General features: G+C 39.8%; 1 protein-coding gene across 1 annotated transcript in view; it reads right to left on the bottom strand.

The window, feature by feature from the left end:
* The window catches only part of TMPRSS15 (transmembrane serine protease 15), a 459,995-nt gene that overhangs the window by 397,924 nt on the left and 49,097 nt on the right, over nt 1–12,974 (bottom strand). Inside the window, exon 5 of the mRNA XM_069760884.1 lies at nt 6,494–6,553. Coding sequence (XP_069616985.1) covers nt 6,494–6,553 — 60 coding nt within the window. The remainder of the gene's footprint in view (nt 1–6,493; nt 6,554–12,974) is intronic.

Below are 12,974 nucleotides of genomic sequence, written 5' to 3'. Positions count from 1 at the left end.
TGTAGCCGGGAGGAGGGGGGGGCAATATCCATGGCCCCTCTCTAGGCTATGAATATCAGCCCGCAGCTGTCTGTGTAGCCTTTCTGGCTATAAAATATAGGGGGACCCCACGTCATTTTTTGGGGGGTCCCCCTATTTTAATAGCCAGTAAAGGCTACGCAGACAGCTGCGGGCTGATATTCATGGCAGGCTACAAATATTGGCCCCCGGCTGTTTTGTCCCTTTTTTTAAAATTCAATGCTCATTAAGGCCTCTTTCACACTTGTTTCGGTACGGGTTCGTCGCTATGCGTCGGGCCGACGTACCGACGCACGTTGTGAAATTTGTGCACGATGTGGGCAGCGGATGCAGTTTTTCAATGCATCCGCTGCCCATTCTGAAGTCTGGGGAGGAGGGGGCGGAGTTTCAGCCATGGTAGAAAAGGGCGAATGCGACGGACAAAAAACTTCACTTGAACATTGTTTTATGCTGACGGTTCACCAAAACACGAAGGATCCGTTGCACAATGGACACGACGTGTGGCCATCTGTCGCGATCCGTCTCTAATACAAGTCTATGGGTAAAAAACGCATCCTGCGAGCACATTTGCAGTATCCGTTTTTTTCCCAAAACGACAGATTGCGACGGATTGCTAAAAACGTAAGTGTGAAAGTAGCTTTAGAAACATTGGCCTTTCTATTGTATATCTATCTATAAATATATTTATAGATAGATATATCTATAGATACATAGATGTATCTATTCATATATCTGGCTGATTTCACACATCAGGTTTTTTGCCGTCAGGCACAATCTGGCGAGTTTTGAAAATAAGCAATAACTATATTATGTATTTATCATAATATTAAAGCATAGTGGCTGTTCTGTCTTCATACACGTTGATACAGTGTGTGATCCGACATACGGCATAAACCACTTCTGTCTTCCAAATAAGCAGACTGTTCTCTGCAGTCTAACTTGTTTATTGGTAAACATGAGCGTGGTAAAACTATAAGAATACAAATTATATATAAGTATTATATATGTATTGGACCAAATAATAACACAGCTGATACTTTACAACTAATAGAAAAGTATACAGAATGATATAACTTCTATATATAACGACATACAGTAAATCACAGAAAATAGATTTCCTAAGTACTAGTTGCCATACAGTAAATCACATTCTGTACAACAATAAATTTGAAGAACAGAGGTAACAATCTTACCGGATAAACTTAACCAGGATGGCAAGTAAGTGAGATAGTTCAGCACCGCACATGAACACGTGTGTCCCAGGAAGTACACGGAAAGTAATGGAGTCTCTCTTTCCAGCTTACCTTGGTACAATCCCATAATGCAAGACTCTAATTATTACTAAAACACAGGTTATAAATTTAACCACCACTGGGTGGTGCTATAACACAGCAAACCAAAGATTATAGTACTAAAACTTTAATGCATGAAACGAGCTGCACTGTCCTTATTAGAATGGACAGAACAGTGGCATTGACTGCAGCAGCATGACACTTACAAGACGTGGTCGCTCTTACCCATATCTGACTCCGTGGTGTTGCACACACTGCTCAAATTTGCGTTTCACTTGGGCTTCCTCAGGGGCTGTTCGAACAGCTCTGTCACCGATATGATCTTTTCTTGTATTGCCTTTTATGTATTAAGTTAAATAAACTATCTTTTATTACTTTAATTTTGGATCTTTGTACTTGCATGTATGCATTCCTGGTGGGAGTGATCTATGGCTATTGCCTACAGCGGTCCGGTTGCATGGGCTTAGGACTGTTCTGTATACCATGTTTCCTGTCTTAGTGATTTTGTACTATAGAGTAATGACAGGTGCAATTCATGACCAATTATTGTCATTTACATTTATTGTGCCCCATGTGAATACTTGAGGCTGTCATTTTTGGAAAATCAAAGAGAAGACGAATCCAAAGTGAGCAGAGGACCAAGCAAAAAGCAGTGGTGGCAGTACTGGTGAGAGGCAGGTCTTGGACATATAAACACAATCTTTTATTTATTTTACTCGTTCTGGTGACCATTGATATGAGGACACTTTTTATTGTAGCCTGGCAGCTCTTAGTAGGGCTTCCATGGACAGGCTTTGCTCTAGTCATCCTTGGTTCTTACCAAGAAGTGAGCTGCAGTCTGGTGAACTATTTTGATATCCAGAATGGTCGTCATTTGGGATGACTTCATGCTGGATTATCAGAGTCATCATGTGGGATTGTTACCAGGATATCAAAATCAGGAACACAATCGTCAATCTGAAGAATTGTCAGCAAACAGGCTGAGGTCAGAACAGGAGTCAAATAGGCTGAAAAGAAGCTGAGCAACAGGAGTGAACCAGAGTTAGTATAAACTATAACTGGCAGTAGAAGCCTGGGACTCAGGAGACTAAACAAATTGCAATCCCTCCAAGGGCTCACAGCTAGTTGCTGAGTGATAGAGGTGGAAACAAAGGGGGCAAGTAATGGCGGGAATGTTACAGCCATTACTTTGCTAAATTCATGAAAATTTAATCTGGGATTTGATTTGCACAATTCTATATATAAAAAAGTTAATTTAATGCAAATTATTTTGCTTATTTGCATTTGCCACCAAATTCAAAAATGAAAACTCCGTAAATGATTTAATAGATCAATTAGACAAGATGAACCTGATATACTTACTTTGAAAATCCACGTGAGAATGGCTTTATTATACTTTGTGAAAGTTTTAATGCCTAATAATAAAATGAACATTTTAAGAGTTTAACTATAAAATGCTCATTTCAATTTGAGGATTATTCCACCATTCTGTCACAGTTTTTCACAATAACTACACCATCCTGATCAGGTCTGTTTAATAATTCATTCCGTTTTTGTTAACTCTGTTGACAGAGTTGCTTTAATTTAAAAAAAAACAGAATTGCATGTTGTTTTTCTTTTGATGCAAAATGTTCCCCCTAAATAAAGATTAACATTATATGTAAAAAAATAAAGAAAAATACAAATAGAAGCATATCTTCAAGATGCAATAAAGAACAAGGATGGATAGATAATTACTAAAGGCACAAGAGAGAGGTTTAGCATAGTTATTATAGTTCCAGCTGAAAGGTCCTCCAGCAGCTGAAAAGCCTCCATTTATCTTGCATTTAGTAATAATTCTAAAATAAATTTAATTGTATGACAGGAGAAGTCTAAATTATTATATCTGAGCACCGAGTCTTACTTCAGCCATTTATAGTCGGATAAGAAATGTCAAATTATATTACCACTTGGTAGAGCAAAGTGTCACAGGATTGGGTTTAAAATATCTGTGGAGCGGCGTATAAATGTTTGTAATTTTATATAGCGATATATCTAACTATGCATGAGCTTGGCTTCAGCATATATTTTTAAAGAATTGGCCAATTTTGTTCTCCCCTGCTCCACACTATAAATATATTGTGTTTCTATAGGGCACGTTTATATTGTTTATACCAGATTTACCAGATTACTGGAGCCAAGCAGAGCTCAGTTCCTGGTGTCTTCACATATCGAAACGTTAATCATCTACACGCTCGCTTTCTCCGCTGATTATCCTTTAAACTTAAAGGAGAATTTCTGCTAAAAGATAATTTATCTCACAGTCAACATATGAAATGTGAACCTTTACTCGGTGATATCATGAAAGTAATCTCCCATTCATCATAATAATGGCCCCCTTGATGACAGTGTTTATTGTTATCCATGATAGGAAATTTATTACAGTTTATGCATGTGATAAAAGAATAATAATTAATTGATTAATGATCTAGCGTGACAATTTTTGATGAAATATCATTTAGCACAGTTCAGACTGTAGGTACAACTAATTTAAAATTAATGAGCTATATAGCATTCATACTCTCCATAATGGTGACAGAATATGACAAAAATGTTATATTCGAACTCTATAACCGTATAAAGAAACACAAAAGATTTGGAGATTTGGAGTTTTGAAGCGCAGCATAAAAAACAGCTTTAATCCTCCTATTTATATGCTAAAACATGCATAACTTTGGACCTATCTATTTAAAAAATAAGTAAACTTTAGTCCTTTATTCCCCAGAACAACTAATAATAATATACTACTATGATTAATTATTAACTACATATGATGTAACTTTGAAATGTTGACATTTTTCCTATTCTAGATTAACTATCCAGATATTTGTTAGGAATCTTTGCCAGGCAAAAGTAATGGATCCAGGAAATTCTTATCTACTCTCGCTGACAAATTTATCTTTCAAAAACCTAAAATTGGGAAAAAGAGGATCTGCCATCTTCTACATAATTGTTACCAATAGGGAGGAAATGGTTGAGGAAGTAAAGTTGACTGGAAATTTAGGAAGCAACGATCCTTGAATTTTTGATTAAAGGGGGGCACAAAGACTTGTAAGGTCTAAGACTTTGAGGTTGGTCTTCAGAAAAGCAGGTTTTAACCTAGCTAGTGACTGATAAATAAGGTAATAAGGACTGGTAAATAAATAAGTATCAGGGTGCTACACCTTGTACGGAAGATAAGGGGCAAGCAAGAGAAGGAAAGGTCAATACAAATATTGGTGTGCACACATGATTAAATGCAAAAATATATCACAATTTTATTGAGTGCTAAGGACATTCAAGCAACATTAAAACTATCTAAAAATATGCAGTTATATAGTACATGACAAATAGCCAACACCCCTAAATGGTGAATAAGCAAGGCAAACTATAAACATGTCGGGATACAATAGAACATATGAGAGCATTGATGAAATGGGAGAATCAATTACAAAGAATCTAAGATCACATGTTTTTTTTTGCCTTCCTCTGGATCAACATGTTAGGGCATGTTAGGTTAGGCTATGGGTTGAACTAGATGGACTTAAAGTCTCCCTTCAACCTTAATAACTATGTAACTATGTTACTATGTTACATATGGACCTGTGAGAAGGTAGCCATGGTGCTAATAACAAATTAGTCCTCTAGTCTAAAGCTCAGCCTATTAATACAGACTTCACTGAAGAGATGATATAGGGATATGGAATAAAAGGGAAAAGTTTTAGCAATTGTATCCCTATATCAAGCCCCTGAGATTGGAGGATAACAGCATGCGTGTGCAACATACGCCTGTCATGTAACTGTACTGCATGGTATAGAGATCACGATAAGTGAAGTCAAAAAGGGGAGTGAGATCACATGGAAAAGATTCAAAACCATGTGAAAAATAACACTAGACAGTCCTACAGTAAGGTGTCTGTAGATCAGTGTTCCCGAACTCCGGTCCTCAAGAGCCACCAACAGGTCATGTTTTCAGGATTTCCTTAAGGTACCTTCACACATAACGATATTGTTAACGATATCGTTGCTATTTGTGACGTAGCAACGATATCGTTAATGAAATCGTTCTGTGTGACAGCGACCAACGATCAGGCCCCTGCTGGGAGATCGTTGGTCGCTGAATAAAGTCCAGAACTTTATTTCGTCGCTGGATCTCCTGCAGACATCGCTGGATCGGCGTGTGTGACACCGATTCAGCGATGTCTTCACTGGTAATCAGGGTAAACATCGGGTAACTAAGCGCAGGGCCGCGCTTAGTAACCCGATGTTTACCCTGGTTACCATGCTAAAAGTAAAAAAAAACAAACATTAGATACTTACCTACAGCCGTCTGTCCTCCAGCGCTGTGCTCTGCACTCCTCCTGTACTGGCTGTGAGCCGGAAAGCAGAGCGGTGACGTCACCGCTCTGCTTTCCGGCTCACAGCCAGTACAGGAGGAGAGCAGAGAAGCAGAGCGCAGCGCTGGAGGACAGACAGCGGTAGGTAAGTATCTAGTGTTTGTATTTTTTTACTTTAAGCATGGTAACCAGGGTGAACATCGGGTTACTAAGCGCGGACCTGCGCTTAGTTACCCGATGTTTACCCTGGTTACCGGCATCGTTAGTCGCTGGAGAGCGGTCTGTGTGACAGCTCTCCAGCGACCAAACAGCGACGCTGCAGCGATCCGGATCGTTGTCGGTATCGCTGCAGCGTCGCTAAGTGTGAAGTGGCCTTTAGTATTGCCCCAGTGATAATTGCATCACCTGGACAGGCAAGCATTCAATCACCTGTGCAATGCTAAAGAAATCCTGAAAACATGACCTACTGGTGGCTCTTGAGGGCCGGAGTTGGGGAACACTGCTGTAGATAATGCTACCTCAGATACTCAGAGCTCCAATACACCATATGAAGTCATGATAAGCTCAAAGCCCCAAGGATTAGGGGTGTGAGGAAAGACCCCACGTGTATCGCTGTTAGGAAAAGCTTCATCAGGAAAAGTCATCTTCCAGTGTACACTTTCATAAGGCTTTCTCTTATCAGGGACAACTTTCACATTGGATGGTAATTGAAACATAAAGGAAGCTGACTTGATTTGGATCTGTGAGTTTTTATTGTAATGGGTTGAATAGCACATCACCAGCAAATGATTTGTAGCTAAACCATCAGAAAAAACAGTTATTACTCACCAGCTGTGGTTCGCCTAGCATCCACTGTGGTTTGGCTTGCTGTAGGTAATGGGTGTGAATCTGCAGAATCAACACAAATTTTATTTGGTCTCATTAAAGCAAACAATCTTCTATATCATTTACGAATCTCACCATGAATCACGCAGTTCACTTTATTATAACTTACAGATTATTAATAATAATAATTAAAAATCTTATTTGTATTTTCACAGGAGGTGTTGGTCATGAGACCCCTACCCATCACTACCTGTCTTACCGTGCACACAAAGTGGAGTACAGATTCAATAGCACAAACAACAAAGCCTATTCATTCTATTCAAGCACTCCACTTTGTGCATACTCAGACAGAAGTAGTATTTTCCTATCTATGAAATTGTGTGCTCCTGTCTGCGAAGCTGTGTGTTCCTGTCAGCAAAACTGTGTGCTCTTGTCTGAGAAGCTGTACGCTCTTGTCTGCCAAGATATGCACTGTTCTAGAATCTATTGGGCAATCAGTGGGGGCTCTCAGAGCCTGATCTTGCCAGTCAGCCGGCAATTAAAGTGCCTGCAAAATTTGTAAAGAAACAGGATGAGAGGTTAGTTACTTTTTAAAATCATAACTGCATCCATATTTTTTCATTTTTTAACCCCTTTGCCCCCTGAAGGTGGTTTGCATGTAATGACCAGGCCAATTTTTACAATTCTGACCACTGTCAATTTTCATATTTTTTTAATTTTGGAGCTTTGTATATTTTGCACCGTTTATATGTTTTTTTTTCTGTATAATGTGCCTGACCTCAGCACACTCCCCGTGTACATAGTGGAGGATTTTGTAGGGTACTTATATGGCCTTCCATGTTTTTATTCATCTATAAACCTTTGGGGATTTTAATTGTTTTTAAATCACTTCTTGTTTTGCTTGTCTAGTTTTGAATAAAGATAATTTTGTTAAATCTTATATCTAAGAATCATAGAATCATAGAATGTTAGAGTTGGAAGGGACCTCTTGCATCATCTAGTCCAACCCCCTGCTCAAAGCAGGATTCACTAAATCATCCCAGACAGATGTCTGTCCAGCCTCTGTTTGAAGACTTCCATTGAAGGAGAACTCACCACCTCTCATGGCCGCCTGTTCCACTCATTGATCACCATAACTGTCAAAAAGATTTTTCTAATATCTAATCTGTGTCTCCTCTCACTCAGTTTCATCCCATTGCTTCCAGTCTTTCCTTGTGCAAATAAGAATAAAGATGATCCTTCTACAATGTGACAGCCCTTGAGATATTTGTAGACAGCTATTAACTTTCCTCTCAGTCTTCTTTTTTGCAAGCTAAACATTCCTAAATCCTGTAACTGTTCCTCGTAGGACATGGTTTGCAGACCAGTCATCATTCTGGTCGCTCTTCCCTGAACTTGCTCCAATTTGTTGATGTCTTTTTTAAAATGTGGTGCCCAAAACTGGACACAGTATTCCAGGTGAGGTCTAACCAAAGAGGAGTAGAGGGCAATAATGACTTCACGTGATCTAGACTGTATGCTTCTGTTAATACATCCCAGAATTGTATTTGCCCTTTTTGCTGCTGCATCACACTGTTGACTCATGTTCAGTTTGTGATCTATTAGTATACCCAAGTCTTTTTCACATGTGCTGTTGCTTAGCCCTATTCCTCCCATTCTGTATATGCTTTTTTCATTTTTATTGCCCAGATGTAGTGCTTTGCATTTTTCACTATTAAAAATCATTCTGTTAGTTGTTAACCCTTGGTGCAGTTTATTTATATTTTACTTATATATTCAATGGTGATCCTTACCTTTACACAGTACTTTCTTTGTTGTTTGTTTAAGTGACCCCATTTTGGAAACTAGACCCCTCAAGGAATGTACTTAGTTGTTCTCTAGGGCACTTGCACCCAGCATTGCTATATTCTAGAGAGTTTTGCTTTAGAATTTAGAGGACACACAGAACCACACAGCCTTAATAAGGACACATATGGCAGCAGTGGCTCAGTATTGGGGTATCAGCAGGATGAGGAGTTTGTGCAGGTTGGGAACAGTCCCATTGTGAACAGTGCTGAAAATATGAGATGTGAAATGCTGTTTTTATTCTAATCTCTGCAGCTGAGTCCTGGCTGGAAGAAGTTGTCATGTCGATCGGGGCCAGATGGAAAAGACTTGAAAAGTGAACGATTCCATCAGAAAGAAAGTCCTCTGTAAGTCATCATCTATAACTGTGCTGTGATCTCTTATATGTTCCGTACGACTGGTATCTACCACTATTTGGTCACTGTATGGCGGTAATATCCATGTTGGACTTTATATAGAGATTATTTTGAGCAGCAGCGCAGTCATCTGCTTAGGTTCTCCTTCATCCACTATTAGGATGCGTCACCCAGTTGTAATCAAGGTTATCTGGCTACGGACCCACTCAACAGTTTTGCCCCCTGGGAATCAAAACCCTAGCTATACCCTCTACCTACAGTCCCATCCTGGAGCATGGGCATCTCAATAACTAAAAACATCTATCACTGATTACACAAGAACTACAAGACGGATTTGTTCTCCCCAGGTATCATTTTAATCAGTTTAACACTGCCAACCTGATAATACATTTAGTTTGCTTAGCAAAATTCTGCTGACAAGTTTGCTTCAAACCACTTTTTCCTACCTGAATGACTACATTCTATTTCTGCAGCAAACAAATTGCTAACTTTTCAGCAGCTTTTCAACATATAAAGAACTTCTACTAAATGAAAGTTTTGTGAACTTTTAAATGGATGACCTATACTTAGGCTCCCAACAACCCCACCAACCAAGATATCGAGTGATCTCTGGTAGAGATGAGAGGATCAGGCAAAATTAAAATCCACTTGTTTGCATACGTTTTCCAAGGAAATTTGATTAGAAGAAAAGTTATCCTCTATGAATTGAATGTCACTTACTATGCTCTGGGATTTCGAGCCTTGCATGAACAGGCCTGGTGAATCAGTGTTATGCGATGGTTATAAGAAGATGTGCTGAGACCCAGTCAGGTGATGGTGAGGAGTGAAAGAGTCAGTGAGGTAAGCAATAAAATGAGTATGTTTTTTATTTAGAGCACCATGGAATAAATAGCACTATAATAATACATTATAATCATTTTTTAAATCTTTTTATTGACCTAAACGAGTAAAAAAAAATGGCAAACAGTCGGCAATCATTTTATTGAATCTGCATTGAAGTGAATTATTAAATAATCTGCATTTGGGTGAATGTAGATTTTTGTAACATTTGAATAGAATACATTTCCACTTCAATATATTGGCACATTTTTAATGTCTGGTATTGCTGATATTTGATCTATTGATCAGTGCTGAAAATTTAACTACCACTGATCTACTAAGGCTGGAGTCACACTAGCGAGTTTTACGGACGTAAGAGCGCAGAAAATACGTCCGTAAAACTCGCCAAACAAACGTCCCAATGCTTCTCTATGCCCCTGCTCCTATCTGCCGAATTTTCCTGATCAGTATTATACGGCTTTCTACGGCCGTAGAAAATCGCAGCATGCTGCGATTGTCACCGTATTGCGCAAAAAAAAGCCAATGAAAGTCTATGGAAGCCCCAAAAATACGGATTACACATGGACCAGCAGTGTGACTTGCGAGAAATACGCAGCGCTGTTAGAGAGAAAAATTCAGCGCGGTGTACAGTACAATCATACTGACAGCTTACAAAAGAATAGGTAGAATAAATGTGTACACATAGAATAGGTATATATATATATATATATATATATATATACAGTGGGGCAAAAAAGTATTTAGTCAGTCAGCAATAGTGCAAGTTCCACCACTTAAAAAGATGAGAGGCGTCTGTAATTTACATCATAGGTAGACCTCAACTATGGGAGGCAAACTGAGAAAAAAAAATCCAGAAAATCACATTGTCTGTTTTTTTAACAACTTATTTGCATATTATGGTGGAAAATAAGTATTTGGTCAGACATAAACAATCAAGATTTCTGGCTCTCACAGACCTGTAACTTCTTCTTTAAGAGTCTCCTCTTTCCTCCACTCATTACCTGTAGTAATGGCACCTGTTTAAACTTGTTATCAGTATAAACAGACACCTGTGCACACCCTCAAACAGTCTGACTCTAAACTCCACTATGGTGAAGACCAAAGAGCTGTCAAAGGACACCAGAAACAAAATTGTAGCCCTGCACCAGGCTGGGAAGACTGAATCTGCAATAGCCAACCAGCTTGGAGTGAAGAAATCAACAGTGGGAGCAATAATTAGAAAATGGAAGACATACAAGACCACTGATAATCTCCCTCGATCTGGGGCTCCACGCAAAATCCCACCCCGTGGGGTCAGAATGATCACAAGAACGGTGAGCAAAAATCTCAGAACCATGCGGGGGAACCTAGTGAATGAACTGCAGAGAGCTGGGACCAATGTAACAAGGCCTACCATAAGTAACACACTACGCCACCATGGACTCAGATCCTGCAGTGCCAGACGTGTCCCACTGCTTAAGCCAGTACATGTCCAGGCCCGTCTGAAGTTTGCTAGAGAGCATTTGGATGATCCAGAGGAGTTTGGGGAGAATGTCCTATGGTCAGATGAAACCAAACTGGAACTGTTTGGTAGAAACACAACTTGTCGTGTTTGGAGGAAAAAGAATACTGAGTTGCATCCATCAAACACCATACCTACTGTAAAGCATGGTGGTGGAAACATCATGCTTTGGGGCTGTTTCTCTGCAAAGGGGCCAGGACGACTGATCCGGGTACATGAAAGAATGAATGGAGCCATGTATCGTGAGATTTTGAGTGCAAACCTCATTCCATCAGCAAGGGCATTGAAGATGAAACGTGGCTGGGTCTTTCAACATGACAATGATCCAAAGCACACCGCCAGGGCAACGAAGGAGTGGCTTCGTAAGAAGCATTTCAAGGTCCTGGAGTGGCCTAGCCAGTCTCCAGATCTCAACCGTATAGAAAACCTTTGGAGGGAGTTGAAAGTCCGTGTTGCCAAGCGAAAAGCCAAAAACATCACTGCTCTAGAGGAGATCTGCATGGAGGAATGGGCCAACATACCAACAACAGTGTGTGGCAACCTTGTGAAGACTTACAGAAAACGTTTGACCTCTGTCATTGCCAACAAAGGATATATTACAAAGTATTGAGATGAAATTTTGTTTCTGACCAAATACTTATTTTCCACCATAATATGCAAATAAATTGTTAAAAAAACAGACAATGTGATTTTCTGGATTTTTTTTTCTCAGTTTGTCTCCCATAGTTGAGGTCTACCTATGATGTAAATTACAGACGCCTCTCATCTTTTTAAGTGGTGGAACTTGCACTATTGCTGACTGACTAAATACTTTTTTGCCCCACTGTATATATGTCAGTGAGACACATATATGTATATATATTATTACTTCATACAGCACTAGATAGCTTTAAAGCCGGTAATTCAATTGCCGGCTTTTGCAATCTCCTTCCTAAACCCGACATGATATGAGACATGGTTTACATACAGTAAACCATCTCATATCCCCATTTTTTTTGCATATTCCACACTACTAATGTTAGTAGTGTGTATATGCAAAATTTGGCCGTTCTAGCTCTTAAAATAAAGGGTTAAATGGCGTAAAAAATTGGCGTGGGCTCCCGCGCAATTTTCTCCGCCAGAGTAGTAAAGCCAGTGACTGAGGGCAGATATTAATAGCCTGGAGAGGGTCCATGGTTATTGCCCCCCCCCCCCAGCTAAAAACACCTGCCCCCAGCCACCCCAGAAAAGGCACATCTGGAAGATGCGCCTAATCTGGCACTTGGCCACTCTCTTCCCATTCCGGTGTAGCGGTGGGATATAAGAGGGCGCCCTCTGCTGGTTGTCCTCATATGAACTCGAGCCTGGGAGCTTTCTAGGAAAGTTCCCACGTTCTAGGGACAACCAGCAGAGGGCGCCTCACCGTAAATGAAGGTAAATATAGGTCATTGACCTACTTTACCTTCATTCCCCGGGGTTTTGCAGCCACGAACAACGCTGCATTAGCAGAGCTCGTGGCTGCAAAATATTTTAACCCCTTCAGATGGATTTACATCGTTGGACGTTACAGATCTTTGGAAGGTATGGATATTGTTGGTTTATTTTTTTTTTTTTGTTACAGATCGAGGTTCTTCAGTGAGTGGATTGAGCGTAGAATAAAATATTACAACAACCTTTGTGATTTTTTCATTAAAATAATTTTAATAATGTGTTTGTGTTTTTTTTAACCCTTTACTACTATAGGATTAATAATGGATAGGTGTCATAATTGACGCCTCTCCATTATTAATTTGGCTTAATGTCACCTTACAATAGCAAGGTGGCATTAACCCTTCATTACCCCATATCCCACCGCTACATGGGAATGGGAAGAGAGTGGCCAAGTGCCAGAATAGTCGCATCTTCCAGATGTGCCTTTTCTGGGGTGGCTGGGGGCAGGTGTTTTTAGCCAGGGGGGGGCCCA

This window comes from Ranitomeya imitator, chromosome 3 (genome assembly GCF_032444005.1).
Source record: "Ranitomeya imitator isolate aRanImi1 chromosome 3, aRanImi1.pri, whole genome shotgun sequence".
NCBI classification, from domain to species: Eukaryota; Metazoa; Chordata; class Amphibia; order Anura; family Dendrobatidae; genus Ranitomeya; species Ranitomeya imitator.
The sequence above is the reverse complement of the archived record's forward strand: the minus strand, read 5'-3'. Positions and strand labels throughout refer to the sequence as shown.